Below are 18,002 nucleotides of genomic sequence, written 5' to 3' on the forward strand. Positions count from 1 at the left end.
CAACTCACTTGGTAAGTACCAAGGGGTGTGATGGATGGATCTTATAGTAAGGTTATGTTTACTCTTGTAAGAAACGGCCAAACTGTCTTCCAAAGCAGTTGCACCATTTTGCATTCTCATCAACCAGCATCTGGTGTTGTCAGCTTTTTGGATTTTGGCCATTTTAATAAGTGTGTTGTGTAGTTTTAATTTGCAATCTCTAATAATATATGTTGAGCATCTTTACATATCTCATTTGCCATCTATCTTTTTTGGTGAGGTGTGTGTACAGATATTTGGCCCATTTTTAAATTGGGTTGTTTATTTTCTTATTGTTGAGCTCTTTGTGTATTTTGGATAACAGTCCTTTTATCAGATACATCTTTTGCAAATATTTATCTCACAAGCAGTTATTTTCTTTTTAACAAGAATGGTGGAATGGAATTAGTATCATAATCACTTAGAGACCTGTGGCATCTGGGTGGCTCAGTCGGTTAAGCATCTGACTCTTGGTTTCAGCTCAGGTCATGATCTCATGTGTTGTGGGATGGAGCCCTGTATTGGACTCTGCACTCAGTGGGGAGTCTGCTTGAAAATTCTCTCCCTCTGCCCCTTCCTACATTTGTGCTTTCTCTTTCTCTAAAATGAATAAGTAAATCTTCAAAAACATCACTTATAGAGATTTCACTATATTTGGAGCTTTAATGATATATAGAACTTTAACTATATAGGGAGGATGCAAGTATCCCACTCCAAACCTACTAAACCAAAATCTTCACAGGTTCACCTGGGCACATGCAGTTTTATGAGCTTGGAGACAAGGGAGCAGTGGAAACAAAGGCATTGGGTGGGTGGAGAAGCCCAGGACTGGGCAGTTGACAAGTTGGGGAGGGAACTATCAGTACTGACTCCCAGGTTTTTGGCTTCAAAAAATGGTTTCAAGGAGAGGTTGTTTACTGAAATGGAGAACCTGGAGGAGGAGCACATCTGGGGAAAGATTTAGAGTTTGGTTTTGAATATGTTGTATTTGAGAGGCTGTTAGATATCCAAGTAAGGATGCTGAACAGTCAGAGGAATCACAAATGGATCCAGATCCCAGATACATTTAGAGGATAATGTGTCTGGAGATGGCATTTGAAGAGATGGGCCAGGGTGAGATCAGCTGAGGAGATAGTGTGTGTTGAAGGAAAGAGAAGATGGCCTCATTTAACTTAATCACCTCTTTAAAGACCCTGTCTCCAAATACAGTCAGATGTGAGGTACTGGGGGTTACAACTTTAACATAATGAATTTTGAGGGGACACAATTCTGCCCATGGCAGGCAATGAGGCACAGTGAGCCCTGGGACTGAGGGCACTAAGCACTTGGGGTGCAGTGCCCAGAATTCTAGCCTCAAGATGGACATGTGGAGGGTGGTGGAGCTTGTACCTCCCCCTCAGTACCTGGCAGCCCCCTGACCCCTTGTTCACTCTTCACTACAGGCTCGCTGATTGGCCAGAGACTCTCAGACCATCCTGATGTGCGGAAAATTGGGTTCACAGGTTCCACAGAGGTGGGAAAACACATCATGAAGAGGTAGGTGGTTGAAGTACTTCTGATCACAGTGTTGGGATGTGGGCAGTGCTGTGTATGAGCTTCACGCAGATTGGGACTCTGTGTCTGGGTTTCTGACAAGCTCTTGGTGAGGCTGGTGCAGCTGCTCTGTGGAGCACACTCAGACCAGGGGACTGCTGAAGACTCAGTGAAATTTGGGGCCACCAGCACAAGTGTGACAGAGCTGCTCTGTACTGAGATGTGCTTCAAATGTAAAAGGTCCACCGGATTTTGAAAAGTTAGTATACAAAGTGCCTTGTTAAAAACCTCTTATATTGATTGCAAGTTGAAATTATATTTTTTATTAATTGGGTTAAATAAAATATGTTAGAATTAATTTCATTGGTTTCTTTTTAGTTTTCTTTTAAAACTAAAAGAAATTTAATTTAGTTTTTTAGTGGCTACAATAGAATTGCCATTACATATGTGGCTGGTATTTGAGGTGCTTGCTCTACTCTATTGGACAGCTCTGTTCTAGAACATCCTCTCATCTCTTACTCCTTGGACTTGCCTCAGGCAGCTGGGGTTGTGTTCCTGGCTCTGTCACTAATTCATGATAATGACTAGGGCCTAGCCCTGACCCTTCCAGGCCTCAGTTTCCCCATAACTTCAGCAAAGGTAGTTTGCATGTTCCGTGGTACTGGTCTATGTAGCTGATGAGCTTGGAGAGGGCTGGACCACCACATAGTACCTTGTAACCCTGGCATCCCCAAAACAACCGTGGGATGCCTGAGCCCCACCCCACTGGAGCTGAATTCTAGGGGGTCGATTTCAGGCATCTGTACTTTAGTGAAAAGTACAAATAGAGAGGAGCTGGGGCTTCTGTTGGGCATACTGCAGCTTTTCTCTGAGCTTATGTGACCACCCTCTTTCTCTGTTGCAAGACTTATGCTTGAGATCCCCCTTGGGCAGTCCAGCTATAACATGAAAATTCCATGAGGAGAAAGGCTTCTTTTGTGTTAAAACAACATCTCCTTGTAGTACCCAGTGCAGGGTACTTCCTTCTCCCTGGACTCTTCTGCAGTTTCTGACCCTGCTCTCCATGAGCCCATCTGTGCACCACAAGATGGGATTCTCACCTCTTGACCCCACACCCACTTTGTGAGCCAGGGTGCATCCTGGACTCTGAATGATGCCATGCTTGATCACAACAGCTTTACATGGGATCCTCTTCTGGGTCAGGAGCCATGGCCAGTGTGGCTGGTAGAGTGTCTTTAGGGTCAGTAGAAGCTGATGTCACAGCCTGTGAGGAGGCCAGATGGAGCTGTAATGCTTCATTTTGAGTGCAGGAGAGCAAACCTGAACATTGAAGAGAGGGAGGCTGACTGTGGTGCAGGACTGATGGACACAGTGGGAAGGGTAGTTGCAAGCAGCCACAGTGGCTTATTTACCTGTCATTATTCAAAAGCTAGCTGGTCTCCCCAGTGCTGTATAGGCATGTGTGCTAAGGCCAGAGAGAAGACTCAGTAAATGTCAGGTCTGAGGACTACAGGGCAGGAGGGCTTGGGACATCCTGTTAATGTGGGACTGCCGTCTTCTGGGGACTTTTCAAGCCTGCTGTGGTTGGTGCCTGAGATGGAAGCCCTCTTCCTGGGTCAGTCCTCAGTGAGGAGCATGCCCCGCGCCAACCCTGTGGCATGCCTGTCTTTTCCTGGCCCAGTCCTTTGGGTGTCCCTTGAGAGGACAGTATCAGTGAGTCCACTTTGTGCCCACCATGTAGCATGCACAGAATTCCCGGCTTCTCTCTGTTTGCACCTGTCATTGAAAATCTGAGGTGCTGGAGTCCCTGTGGCATGGCAGCTGACCCAACTGGGGAATGGTTCTGTGTTTGGTTTATTCACTGGATGTTTACCAAACACTGCTGCTTGACCAGACAAACGCCTGCCTGCCCTGGTGGGATTTAAGCTTTGATGGGTAGGGTTGGACACAAATAAAATATACAGCATAGTACAGCAGGCACAGGGGCATGCCACTTATAGGGGGCAGTCGGGCAGGTACCCCAGCAAGGGACAGAGCAGAACCCAGAAGGAAGTGAGGAATGAGCTTTGAGGATGCCTGAAGGAGGAGTGATCCAGAGAGGGCTGTGTGAGCAAAGGCCCTGCGGTGGGTGCAGGCCTGGGTGTGGAAGAGGAGAAAGGCAGCACTGTGGCAAGGGGAGGGAGTTAGGGAGAGCTGATGAGCATGGGAGTGGGGAGAAACTCCTTCTGACCCCCTCCTTGCTCTTTGAGCAAAGCATGCTTTGTAGCTTCCCTTGGCCCCTCCACCTGGAACCCCCATGTCTCAGTCTCCCAAGGACCCAGCCCTACCGTACCAATCTCTGTCCCTTTCAGCTGCGCCCTGAGTAACGTGAAGAAGGTGTCCCTGGAGCTGGGAGGGAAGTCGCCCCTCATCATCTTTGCTGACTGTGACCTCAGCAAGGCTGTGCAGATGGTGAGGGCCTGCCTGGGGGGTGGAGGTGGGGCACCCATCTCTGATTCTACAGTCAAACTCACACATTTGGCCTAGACTGGCAGGAAGGGACCTAGGGGACAAGGAATGATATATGCCTTCCAGGAAACAAATTTCTCAAGAAGTTTCATAACTATCAGAATTACTGAGATCAGCTTCACAGAATGATAAATGTAAGCCACAGTTCCATCTGTTCTGAAATCAGCATGACAACTTTTCTTTTTTTCCCGTGTCCACTTGCCCAGCTCCTCCACTGACTCACTGGGCAGCCTCAGGCAAGTTACTCAATGTTTCTGGGCTTTGTGTTCTCACCTGTATCATAGGGAGAATACACCTATGGTTATTACAGGGATTCAGCAAGCTACGAAGTCTGAAGGGCTAAGAAGATGTGGCAGGTGCTGTGTGTCAGTGGTTCTTTTGTTCATGTTGTCATTGTCATTATTATGCCTTGGTCCCCCTTTCCACACCTGTGGGAACAAGTCAGTTCAACCAGGTGTCCAAATATGCCTCATTCCCTCTAAGTCTCGCTGTGCCTTAGAGGACAATGTGATGCCCAGCATAGACATAAAAGGGAGTGCAGCTTCGGATAGGGAAACTGAGAGAGGCAAGTCCATTTCCAAAGGGTCTTGGCATCAGTGCCAAGGCCGTTACTTCAGGGCCAAAGGCCCAGGCCATGTTACTGGGCAGTGCAATTCCAGCTGCCAGGAGAGCCAAGCTCTTGCTCCTCCCTTGTACCCACAGCCCCCCGCCCGTCAAATAGGGCTTCCAGGCCCAAAATGCAGGCTCCCTTGAGCCTCTGAGGACACTTATTCTGGACTGCTGCCAGGAGTTCTCTCAGGCCTAGGCTGGCACCCAGTCCCTCCCAAGACGGGGGGCTGTCTGCCTGCCTTTGCCTGTGTCTGCTGCCTGCTCCAAGCTAAGAGACTCTCCGGGCTCAGCCCCAAGAGTGTGGACTCTGACTCCTCCTGCATCACCCCAGGGAGCATGCCTGCATACAGGGTCTCCTCTCCACTCCCTCTTGTCCTCCACTCTCTGTAATGTGAACACAGGTGTCCCCCCAGGGGATGGGACTCATCTCTTCTCTTGAGGTGACTAAAGAATGAGTAGAGCCTGTATGTCCATTGCTGGCTGGGCCTGGGATGCCATCCCATTGGATACTGGAGAGACACATTCCTACCCTTCCCTATAAGGAGGTGGTAACTGGGCCTGGGTAGGTGGGATGTGGGGAGCTGGCACCCCAGGAGCAGTTGTGAGCCAGCATTCTTATCCATTCTCCAAAGGGGATGAGCTCCGTCTTCTTCAACAAGGGAGAAAACTGCATTGCAGCAGGACGGCTATTTGTAGAGGACTCGATCCATGACCAGTTTGTACGGAAGGTGGTAAGTTCTACTGCAGAGTCTTCACTGGGACGGTCACCTATGCTTCAGGGGTAGGGGGCAGGGAGGGAGGGCTGGATCAGGTGGAGTCGGACACTGTCCTTCTGAATCAGGAAACCCTCCGGCAAAACTGTATCTTTTTTCACATGTCTTTATTATTTCAGCAAGAAATGGTAACTCTGCAGCTCACACTGACCTAACCAAAAAAGGCCTGTCCTAGGTCAGCTCCCGAACAGTGAACCCTAAGCCAGGGATTGAGGTGCATGTGGCTCACTGTGGGTGAGCTGTCAGGGAAAGCCTGGGAGGTGGGAGGGACCAGAAGAGGACAGAGACAGGTCTGGTCTCAAAGTGACATCTAGCTCTAGCCTGACCCACAGATAGAAGCTCTGGAGCACAAATGATACCTCTTAGATGTACCCCTGGGGTCAAGGAGCCAGGCATTTGTCCCCTTCAACAGTTGCTGGCTGTGAGTGTTCATGGGCTAGAAGAGGTTTCCCTGGGACCTGGGACCAGCAGCTGTGAGAGGCAGGTGGGTACTCTCAAAGAGGGTGGTGTGTGGCACTCACAGCCTCTCCTACATTCTTACAAGACAGGACCAAAGGGGAGATTACTCTGCCCCACTGACTCTGTTGGAAAAAGCTGTGGGGAGGATGTTGGTTGGTGTCACTGGGTCCCAAGTCCATCCCTGGTTCATTCAGTGATTGTAGGGCCTACAGAGCTCTGGGGCTAAACTTCAGCCAAGAATCCTTCTCCACATCCTGGCAAGCAGAGTCTGATTCCAGCAGATACGAGAGAAGATGTTGGAACACAGCCCCTACATGCTGGTGTAAAAAACTGTATTTAGGAAGCCAGGGGAAAAGACAGAGCAGGACTGGGACAAGGCGAGGCAGCTGTGAGGAAGGAGTTCTGGGGAGGGTCTTGGATGACGAATAAAAATATGAAAGGCAGTGAGGAAAGAAACAGGGTTTCTAGAAAGGAGTTTAATAGTTTCTGCCACTTGGTGGCTTGGGCTAACAGCCATTCATGCAGTCATGGTCTTGTGGGTGGGCACTGTGGGCACCAGCCTAGGTTCGCCTGAACTTGCTTGTGCATCTGCAGTCGGCGGGGGTGCTTGGTGGCTGCGTTGGGATGGCTCATCTTTGTCCCTGCAGTCCTTCATCCTGTAGTGTGTGCTCAGACACATGCAGGGCCAATGGTAGGACTCCTAGGAGGGAGAACAGGAGTATAAAGATTTCTTGGGACCTCTCAAGGTTGCTTCTGTCACATTCTGCCTGCCCAAACAAGTCACAAGTTAGCTCAGATTCAAACCTATCTTCATGAGAAGTGAATACAATGCATAACCCACTGTAGTTTGGGAGCTGGGCAGCCTGGCTGAACGAGTCCTTTGCTGTGACAGGCCCAGTATAGGACTAGCTGAATCTGGGGCACGGGTGGGAAGTCATGATGGAGGGCCTATGAGGGGGCAGCTCACTGAATGGATGTAGTTGTGGAGAACATAGCTGGGCAAGCCCCAGCCCCCTCCAGGTCTGCAAAGGAGTCATGAAACCCCCACAGGGTGAGAATAGGGGTCAGAGTCCCAGGAGAACTGTCAGGGGAGTTTCAGCTCCCTAATATGGGAAGTGAGAGGCACATCCAGGACACTCAGCATTATTACTCTTGGCATCCTAGGGATGGAGCTGGGGTTAGGGGAGAGTTGGTGGCCAGGTGGGAACAGGGAAGGAGAGCACAGCAGGGATAGGGACTCTCTTCAGCACAGAAGAGCTAAGGGGTCCTTGGTGAGAGGGTAGGGGCTGGTCCTTGGGGGCTTGAGTGTCTTCTGATTAGGCCTGGCTGGGGGGTATAGAGCGGAGGGGTGAAGTAGCCCTGGTCTCAGAGGAGGAGGCAGCCAGTCAAGCCTGACCTTGAGGCATCTACAGTGAGGGTGGAGATGACCTTGTTTGATCTTAAGAAACTGAGGAAGAAACCTGGAGAGAGGTGGCAAAAACAAGAGGGATGAACCCCAGCCAGGAGTCCAGAAGGTCTGATGTCTACCTCCCACTGCTAGTGCCATCTAAGTTCTTTTCCATAGCACAGCATCCCATATTCAGGGACTTCTCTGACTCTCTGCATCCAGCCCCAGAATCCATCAGACACCATGTAGCACATCTTTTATGGAGTCCAAAACCCATGTCTCCAAGGGGCAAAGCCTAGACTTACATTTAGGCTGGCTGAGGCAACAAGGAAGCCTTTCCAGAGGAGGGGACCTTGAAGCTGGGCTTTGAAGCAGGAAGTTGTGGGAGCAGGAGTGGATGGACTCAAGGCCCAGACCCTTCCACTTAGTCTCCTACTCTTGTCACCAGGGCACTGTGGCAGGACATGTATCTCCCTGCCCCACCCCCACTCATATTCTGGAGGGCCCAGACAAGTGATCTCTCAGCTTCTCAGCCTATGAAGCTGGGTGCAGGACCACTATAGGGACACACTCTTTGCTGACCTATGTCTGGGCCTCACCCTATCCCTGGACACCTCTGTTTTCTCAGCCTATCTGATGCTAGGCTTGTCTCCTTGTACATTAGAGGCATTTGGGGTTTCAGCCTTGAAGGCAGATCTGGAACCAGAATTGAGACTGTACTGAGCGTGTGTAGACTTTCTTCAGGGCCCAGTGGCTGGTCACCAAACATGCAAACCTGTTAGGCGGGTCAGGTTGGGAATATCAACAGAAACCATGGTACTTGACTAGGACCTGACTGGGAGGACTCTCCACAGGTGGAAGAGGTAAAGAAGATGAAGATTGGCAACCCTCTAGACCGGGACACCAACCATGGGCCGCAGAACCACCAAGCCCACCTGCAGAAGCTGGTAGAGTACTGCCAGCATGGTGTGGAGGAAGGGGCCACGCTGGTCTGTGGTGGGAAACAAGTTTCTCGGCCAGGTCAGTCAGAGCACTTCTGGCTTACTGGGGTGAACTGGAGGGCAGGTAGCATGGCCTCTGGTCTCCTGCCCCACTCTAACTGCAGGTGTCTGAACTCCACAAACTCCATGGTTAGGCTCCCAGACCTCAGAGCTTATTCGGGACATTGGCTGTGGTGTCCTTGGCTATTTGGACCCCAGCCAGACCAGATGTTATACTGGCAAGGTGAAGACACCAGTTCTAAAATCTAGTCAGTGCTGGTTTAGTAGGGGACTTTGATTTGCCTTAAATATCTCTGCATCCTTGAAGTTCTTTCCTCCCATGGATTCCATGGCACTGGCTTCCATAGCTTTCTGTCTTCGCTGTTACTTCTCAGTGGTCACTTTTCGCTGAACCTCCATTTCCACTTGTGCCTTGAATGGAGGTATAGCCCCAGGTATATCCTGAACTTGGAGCACTTCTCATGGCAGACCATTTCCCTGGAGGGTCTCATTCCCTGCAGTGGCTCACACCCTCCCAAGTACCTGTCTCCAGGCTCCTCCTCATCCAGAAATCCTGACCACCTAGACACCTCCACCGGCATGTCTGCAGGCCCTTGAGACTGAACAGTTACCAAATTCATCACGTTATCGGAGTGTTCTGACCCAGATATACACTTGCCTCTCTAGAATCTTCCATCTCATCAAGTCACAGGAGCCAGAGGAGCAGGGGCTGTGGCATGGACTGTTTGAGCTGCTTCCTTGTCAGACTGCCCACCACATGGGGACAGGCACATGTCTGGCTTCTACACCATTAGGTCCTTCATGCCAGCACTAAGACTCATACCAAATCTGAGTTAATCTGATGGAGGGAAGGAGGGAAGGAAACAATGAATTCTAGATTTTTCTATTTTTCTGATTCCTACTTTAAATTAATTGCCTCATTCTCTTAAATTAAAAATCTGTCTTCCTCCCCTGCATCCTTGCTGCCATATTGCCGACTCTGCAGCTCATTTTGCCTGCAGCATCACGCCTGCTTCCTGAAGACCCTCTTGTACTGTGCTAACCCTTTACTCATGGTAGCTGCCGGAAGTCTGAGTATGTCTCCCCCAACGCTGAAGCAACTTCTGCAGTGACCCATCCTCCTGCAGCAGCAAGCTCAAACTCCTCACTTCATGTGCAGGGTCTTCCATAGTCTGTTGCTAACTGACCTGCCCTTGCTCCAGCCACATTTTACTCTCTCTGAGTACATCTCACGTTTCCCCGCTCCCTGGGCTTCTGCTGCTCTGATTAACAAACCTCTCCCCATTTCCTCAGCAGCTGGCGAATTCATCAACCAGCTCAAATAACATCCAGGTGCAGACCATAGGTACTCCTATGTCACAGATGCTCCCTGGCACCTCGTGCAGTGACAGTTTTATAGCCATTGATAGCCACCCTTTCCCTGCTCTCAGTACACTAGAGTTCAGGGTCTGATGGGAGAGAGTAAAATGAAGGCATGGTTTGCAGAACAGTTCTGATGGTACATCACCCAGAAACCAGGACACTGGGGAACAACTGTTACCACCTCCTGGCCTGAGAGCCAAGAGGAGGAAGTAGAATTCCTAGAAGCTGGTGGAGGGTAGAGCTGTGGGGTACAAATTCAGTTGGTTGTCAGAGGGTAGGGGAGCCTCATGTGGGCCAAGTCCAGAAGGGCAGAGAAGAGTACAGAAAGAACAGGAAATGGACAGATCCCAGCCAATGCAGAGCCTCCCACACCTGGTGGGCAGCCCTCGTTTGCATTCTGAGAGCATATAGGCCATACCACATGAGTCAATAGGTGTTCATACCAAATGTAGCTTTGAAAAACTGTAATTAACGTTAAAACATAATTTTTTATTTTTTTAATTTATTTTTTTTTTTAAATTTATTTTCAGAAAAACAGTATTCATTATTTTTTCACCACACTCAGTGCTCCATGCAATCTGTACCCTCTATAATACCCACCACCTGGTACCCCAACCTCCCAAACCCCCGCCACTTCAAACCCCTCAGATTGTTTTTCAGAAAAGTATGGAATATTTTATTAAGTTGCTTTTAAGGTTAATTTTTTAGAAATTAGAAAGAGATTAGATTAGATTAGATCTAGATTAATCTAATCTAAAGATTAGATCAGATTAATCTAATTAGATTAATAAATTAGATTAGGAATTAGAAAGAGAAAATTTCAAGTCTCTCAATTTTCCTTTACTCAGGCTAAATTATATCTCAGTCCAGTAGAGTCTCAGGGTCCTGAGGCTCCCTGTCTAGAAGAGACATAAAGGAAGCATTTCTTTCTTTTTTTTTTTTTTTTCAGTGTTCCAAGAGTCATTGTTTATGCACCACATCCAGTGCTCCATGCAATACATGTCCTCCTTAATACCCACCACCAGGCTCACCCATTCCCCATCTCCCTCCCCTCCAAAACCCTCAGTTTATTTCGCAGAGTCCACACTCTCTCATGCTTCATCACCCCCTCCAATTTCCCCCTTTTCACTTTTCCTTTTCTTCTCCTAATGTCCTCCATGTTATTCCCTATGCTCCACAAGCAAGTGAAACCATATGATAATTGACTTTCTCTGTTTGACTTATTTCGCTCAGCATAATCTCCAGTCTCATCCATGTTGCTACAAAAGTTGGGTATTCATCCTTTCTGATTAGGCGTAATATTCCATTGTATTTATGGGCCATGTCTGCTTTATCCATTCATCTGTTGAAGAGCATCTTGGCTCTTACCACAGTTTGGTGATTATGGCCATTGCTGCTACGAACACTGGAGTACATATGACCCTTCTTTTCACTACATCTGTATCTTTGGGGTAAATACCCAGTAGTGCAATTACAGGGCCATAGGACATGTCTCCAAAGGCAAAGGAGACAAAAGCAAAAATGAACCTTTGGTACTTCATCAAGATAAAAAGCATCTGCACAGCAAAGGAAATAGTCAACAAAACAAAGAGGCAACCCACGGAATGGGAAAAGATATTTGCAAATGACACTACAGACAAAGGACTGATATCCAAGATCTATAAAGAACTTCTCAAACTCAATACCCAAAAAACATAATCACATCAAAAAATGGGCAGAAGATATGAACAGACACTTCTCCAATGAAGACATACAAATGGCTAACAGACACATGAAAAAATGTTCATTATCATTAGCCATCAGGGAAATTCAAATCAAAACCACATTGGAGCATAACAAATAGCATGGAGGACAAGGGGAGATGGAGAGGAGAAGGGAGTTGAGGGAAATTGGAAGGGGAGGTGAACCATGAGAGACTATGGACTCTGAAAAACAATCTGAGGGTTTTGAAGGGGCGGGGGGGTGGGAGGTTGGGGGAACCAGGTGGTGGGTATTAGAGAGGGCACGGATTGCATGGAGCACTTGGTGTGGTGCAAAAACAATGAATACTGTTATGCTGAAAAGAAGTTTTAAAAAAATATATTAAAAAAAACCACATTGAGATACCACCTTACACCAGTTAGAGTGGCCAATTTAACAAGACAGTAAACAACAAGTGCTGGAGAGGTTGTGGAGAAAGGAGAACCCTCTTACACTGTTGGCGGGAATGCAAGTTGGTGCAGCAACTTTGGAAAACAGTATGGAGATTCCTTAGGAAACTAAAAATAGAGGAAGCATTTCTGCTGTCAGAACTGGTTCCATCGACAACCAGGGCCTATAGGAGCAGCAGTCTTTATGGGAGGAAGTGGAAGACATATGTTGACAGGAGAGCAGGAGAGTGTTCCTGGCTGAGAGCACTCACCCCCTGCACCTGGGGCATCAGCACCTGCACGGAGGGTCCAGGAAACAGGGAGACAGTACTGAGGGGTCCTGGCCATCAGAACCCATGTCCAAGGCTCCCCGCTCTGCCCAGCTCAATCTACTCCATAGGGACTGATAGAGAACCATTAGCACTAGGTTAAGAGTCGCCACTCTCTCAGACCAACACTGAGCTGCCCATCTTCCTTAGCAGCATTTACTTGAAAGGGTTGTGAGGATCCTGCGAACTCATAACTCTGTGGCAGGAAAGCCACCCACTATCTGTAGCAGCCACCACACAGGTGTCGCAACCTGCAAGATGTGTGCATGGTGGCTTTTCGGGTCCAGGCCTGGCTGGGGAGAGGTCTGCCCGCCTGCAGACCATGGACTTCTGTCTCCCCCTAGGTTTCTTCTTCGAGCCGACTGTTTTCACGGACGTGGAGGACCACATGTTCATAGCCAAGGAGGAGTCCTTTGGACCTATTATGATCATCTCTCGATTTGCTGATGGGTAGGGAGTCCTGCTTATGTCTCTTGAGAGCCTGATCCTCTCCCATGCCTTCCTGGCGTCTTTGTTTGAGCTTTGTGGAGGGGAGTGCAGAAAAGGAATGCAGATAGGGTGGGGGCTGTGGATGCAGCGTAGCTTCCTGTGGAGTCTGTCTCAAGTGCTGAAGTTAGGAGAGCCCCAGGGGACCAGCCAGGCTGGGTACCACTGAGAGTGTCTTCCTTGTCTCTCTGATGCCTCACACAGCATGCTGGGTTCTGTTCTTATCCACTACTGCGTAATAAACCACCCCAAGCCCCAGTGGCTTAGGGTAGCAAATTACTTAATTCACTTGCAAGTCTTCAATTTGGTCAGGGTTCCATGTGGCTGGCCACCTCTGCTCTGTGCCATGTCCAGGGCAGCCAGAGAGGCCCTCAGAGAGGCCAGGTGGAAGATGCAAGCAAGCCTCCTCAAGAGCCATCAGTTGGCCTCAAAAAGCCCTGAACCTCACTTCCACCTGTCCTGTTGGTCTAGCTGAGGCCAGATCTGGCCCAAAGGGAGAACTAGACTGGCCATAATTGCTCTACCACAGGCCCTTTTCCTGACTATCATTTTTCAGAACAGTACCTTTCAGCAGATTGCAGAATGGCATCTCCTCCTCCATATACTATACTTCCAACTGTCAAAAAATTATAAAAGTTTTCTTTACTTGCTGATTGTATTAGAATGAGATACTTTTCTCCCATCTACCAAGCATTGTGCCCAGTCTCCAAGCCTATGATGTCTGTGGATGCCCCCAGTGTAGCTGCCCAAGGAAAGCCTTTCAATGTGTGGTGGGTTCCCAGCCTGCCTCCCTCCCTGGGCTCCCATCCCCCTGTCTACACAGTGAGGGACTCCCCCATGATAACCAGAAGGGACCGACTCTGCTCTGCCTCCTCTCTTATTCTTTCCTCTTTGCTTGGCTGGTCTGTCTCCTTCCCACTTTCTGTAGGCCCAGTGCATTTGCTTAGATGGTCCTATGTGGTGGGGAGCTTGGAGTGGGTTGCCCCACCCCCAACCAGGAGTAAGGAGTACAGGTCTTTCTGTGTTCCATGCCCATCATGGTCCCATGACCCTCCTCACAGAGTTCTTTGTGGGTTTTCCCTGCAGCGACGTGGACACTGTGCTGTCTCGGGCCAATGCCACAGAGTTTGGCCTGGCCTCTGGCATCTTCACCAAGGACATCAACAAGGCCTTGTATGTCAGTGACAAGCTGGAGGCAGGCACCGTGTTTGTCAACACATACAACAAGACCGACGTTGCTGCTCCATTTGGAGGGTTCAAGCAGTCTGGCTTTGGCAAAGACCTCGGTAACCTAATCCTGAACATCTGTTAAGGCTCCTTGGTGCTGGGCCCTGTCCTGGGGGCCAGGCTACATGCTGACAACTGGGAGGGAACAGGGGATAATTAAGGCAGTAAGCAAGATCCTGCTAGGAAGTGAGGAGTGCAGGAAGTGGACGAGACAGAATGATCTGGCAGGAAGACTGGGAGGGTAATTTTAGTAGGGACCAGGGTGGGCCTCTCCAAGAAGGTGGCGCCTGTGCTGAGGTACAAGTGGCTGGAGGAGGTGGTAGGAAGACCTGAGGGTATGTGTTCCTGGCAGAGAGGACAGCAGGTCCTGAGAGAACCAGCTTTGTGGTCTAAGAGCTGCAGACAGGGGCCTGAGTGCAGGGATGGGGAAGTCTGGAGGGGAAGAGGCTGGGGAGGCAGGCAGGGGGCCAGAGAGCAGGGCCCTGGGGGCCATAGTCAGATCCTCATCCACAGAAATAGGAGAAACCGTGGAGACTGAGTGTGGAGCCCAGTGGGGCTGTGTGAGTCCCCAGTGCAGAGACACTCTCATCCAGGTAGCCAAGCACAAGCCCCACCTGGCCTGCCAGGGGAGGTGGAGGTCCGGTCTAGACTCCTCTTTCCCCAGGCTGTGGTGTGATTCAGGATGAGTGCTGCTCTCCCCATCCTGCCACCATGGAATCTAGCAGTTGAAGACTGACTCCAGCTGGGGATCCCAGCAGGGGAGGGCAGGGTCTGGGAGAGCACTGTCTCTCAGAGCCTTCATCCCTGAACCCAACTCAGGATCCTCAGGGAGGTTTGAGCAGAGGCTTGACCATAGAGAGGTTGCTATTTCGTTTTCTACCCTCATGCCATCCTTTACACCCTGCAGAAAACCCCAAGGAGACTTGCGAAAGCAGCCCCAACAACACTCCCCCCCAAAGTCTGACCTGTACACTGTTTACACAGAGGTGGGACTCACACTCAGACACATGTACTTACATGATGCTGGACAGTACTGCTCCCTTTGTCCCTTTCTGCCACCACTTCCCACCCCTGCTTCTTGGTTCCTCCATGGGAATCTACAAGGGCCACTGTTATTCAGGAGGCTGGGGTGTCAAGTCCCCAGGATATGATCTCTGTCACTAATGGCCCTGACCCTGAGGTGCTCCCGCTCATCCTCTCTGCTGCCAGCTCGTCCTGTGTCCTGTCCACATAAACCAGGTATCCCCAGTAAACCATCAGGGTTTGGGCCAGAGACCTCAGCAGGTCCTGGCTGATGAAGCGTGGCTCTTGGAGCCAAGTTTAGCAGGTGGGGGAGATGTCAGGCAACTACAGGCCCCACATTTTGTTTGTGGGGCCAAAGCCAACAGCTGCAGAACAGCCAAATTCTGGGTGCCTGTGACTCCCTTTCCCAGTAGGAGCATGACCTAGAATTAGGTGGGGGGCAGCAGTGGGGACAGACAATGTGCACCAGAGAACCCCTCGACTGCCCTCAGGGTGATCGGGCTGCCATTCCTCTAGAGGAGCTAGAGCAGGGAAGTTTCTGAAACAGTTGCCCCCAGTTGGTCTGTATTCCGATGCCTGCAGTGGAATCCTTACCACTCCCCACCCCACAACTGATGCCGGACCTTCTAGTGCCTTGATTTCTCTTTTGTAACTGGGGCTGACCCCACATGGTTGCTGCAGGGATGTGTAAGATAAAAAGGTTGCAGTGCTCACAACAAGGTGTGGTCAGCCCTAGGGGCCGCTGTGAGGATGACCTTTCCCCACGGTATGTGCTGTCTTGCAGGAGAGGCGGCCCTGAATGAGTACCTACGGGTCAAGACTGTTACTTTTGAGTACTGAAGAAAGGTCTCCTGCAAGAAAGCCCCCCTCTCCACGATGTGTCCTTGCCCTCCACAACCTGGCCTGAACCGGGTCTGCCTTCGCAGGGGGAAGCCAAGGCTGCTTCCCTGGAGTTCCTGCCCTCTCACCTCTCCTGAGCATGTAGCACTTCCACAGAAAATGCTAGGGGAACCCTCCTGCCTGTACCCCTGTCCTCACTGGGACATCCCCGCCCCTGTCTGATCACAGAGACCTTTGGCTGGTTGAGAAAGTGGCCCCAGAGTGAATAAAGGTTCTGGCCAGTGACAACCCTGTGTCTCTCATTCCATTTGTGGGTGCTCCTGAGTGGCCATGCCAGTCCAGGCACTCTTGTGGAGGAAGGTACCCTGGGGAGAGGTGCACCACTGAAACGTGGGTGTGCGTCAGCTAGGAGGAAGCTAGGCATGGGAGACATCTGTGGGGTCACTCCCGGGAAATGCAGAGCAGAGGAAGCAGGAAGGGCAGCAGAAGCCTCCCACTGTGATTCAGCTCTGTCTTCCTGGCACTGTGCTGCCCCAGGCTGGCCTTTCGGAGCTGGGAGAAAGTTCCATCTTTCCCTCTATTGTGTCTTCTGTGACTCTCTGTGGATTTCCGCTTGGCCCCAGCATCCTGCTCTCTCTTTTTCCTCTCACCCTGAAGGGTTCTGGGGCCCTCCCTTCTTCACCCCCATGCCCTAGGCCCCAAACATTACACCTCCACATACCTGCTATTGCCTCGGTTTACCCCAAATGGCACTCTCTGCTTGACATTTCAACACCCCAGCCCACCTGGCTCTGCCCCTTTGGACTCCACACATTAATTTTCTAGAGGGTCTCACAAATCACAGAGAAACCTTATGTTTCCCAGTGTAATAAGGATATGATAAAAGATACAGATGAGCAGCCAGATGATGACATGCATAGGGTGAAGTCTGCCAGGGTCCTGAGCACAGGAGTCTCTGTACCTGTGGAGTCGGGGTGGGTGTGGATGTCTTTGCCAACCTGGAAGCTCTCCAAACCCAATACTATTGGGATTTTTATGGGCTATTCCTCACATATTCATGAGCAATCATTAATCCCTTTTCTAGCACCTCTCTTCTCTCTGGAGATTGTTTGAAGGTGGGGGCTGAAAATGCCAAGTTTCTGATCATGGCTTCATCTTTCTGGTGACCAGTTGCCACATAGAAACCCAACCAATCACCTCAATAGAATAAAAGATGCTCTTAGTGCTCTTCTTGTTTAGGAATTTACAAAAGTTTTGGAAGCCCTCTGTCAAATATGGGGTCAGAGACAAATATTAGTGTTCTTACCACTTAGGAAATGACAAGGATTTCAGGAGCTCTGTGCCAGGAACCAAGGGCAGAGACCAAAATGCATTTTCTATTGTCTCACAGTAATAAGAGTGAGACTATTAGTTTACCCATTTTCTTTGTCCCCTTATTTCTTGAGTTCTAGAACCCCAAGTTTTACATGACTGACCTGAAGAAAGAGAATTCCCAACCTCCTTTGCAGCTAGGTAATGGTCATGGAACTGAGCCTAGCAGACAGAATGTGAATGGAAGTGATTACCTGCCCCTCCAGCTCCCTTTTTTCCTCCCTTTGGGCTGGCTGGAAGCAGACCCAGGAAACAGGGTGGTGGGCATTTTTCGACCATGCAGATACGGCAATACCTATGGAGGGGTGAGCAGCACACAGCGCACACCTAAATCCCCAGCATCCTGGAGGTGCATATCCACCAAGGTGACTGGTACATGGGGGAAATAAACTTGTCTTCTTGTGATTTTTTTAAGTTTTTTTTTTTTTTTTAATTTGACAGAAAGATCACAAGTAGGCAGAGAGGCAGGTAGAGAGGAGGAAGCAGGTTCCCTGCAGAACAGAGAGCCTGATGCAGGGCTCGATCCCAGGACCCTGAGATCATGACCTAAGCCGAAGGCAGAGGATTAATCCACTGAGCCACCCAGGCACCCCTCTTCTTGTGATTTTTAATGCACTTATCTTTTCCATGTTAACTGAAGAGCTAAAAGCATTTTAGAAATATAATAAACAAAACAAAAATTTCATGAGCAAACCGGGCAAAGAGGAATGTGGCAGAAGGATAAAATCAGGAATGCGCTTGGTATCAAAATCGCATGCTGTGAAATTTTATGCTATTTTGAAGTTGAACCACAATTTAGCTCAGAGCTTTCTAGCCAACAAGAGTGTGAGAGAACTGGAACTCACAGTGTCCATATGAGAGAAGAAACCAACTAGTTTTTTTGGAGTACAGAAAGAAACCCATCTTGTGAGTTCTAAACACACACACACACACACACACACACACAC

At 49.6% G+C, this 18,002-nt stretch overlaps 1 protein-coding gene across 4 annotated transcripts in view; it reads left to right on the top strand.

The window, feature by feature from the left end:
* The window catches only part of ALDH1L1 (aldehyde dehydrogenase 1 family member L1), a 126,749-nt gene extending 110,777 nt beyond the window's left edge, over positions 1-15,972 (top strand). For all 4 annotated transcript variants that reach the window (XM_059161965.1, XM_059161967.1, XM_059161968.1 and 1 more), the window contains 7 exons: positions 1,461-1,554; positions 3,903-4,002; positions 5,301-5,399; positions 8,142-8,307; positions 12,453-12,558; positions 13,681-13,880; positions 15,629-15,972. In XM_059161965.1, the coding sequence (XP_059017948.1) occupies positions 1,461-1,554; positions 3,903-4,002; positions 5,301-5,399; positions 8,142-8,307; positions 12,453-12,558; positions 13,681-13,880; positions 15,629-15,684 (821 nt within the window). In that variant the 3' untranslated portion in view covers positions 15,685-15,972. The remainder of the gene's footprint in view (positions 1-1,460; positions 1,555-3,902; positions 4,003-5,300; positions 5,400-8,141; positions 8,308-12,452; positions 12,559-13,680; positions 13,881-15,628) is intronic.
* The last annotated feature ends 2,030 nt before the right edge of the window (positions 15,973-18,002 follow it).

The sequence above is a fragment of the Mustela lutreola genome, chromosome 2, assembly GCF_030435805.1.
Source record: "Mustela lutreola isolate mMusLut2 chromosome 2, mMusLut2.pri, whole genome shotgun sequence".
Taxonomy (NCBI): domain Eukaryota; kingdom Metazoa; phylum Chordata; class Mammalia; order Carnivora; family Mustelidae; genus Mustela; species Mustela lutreola.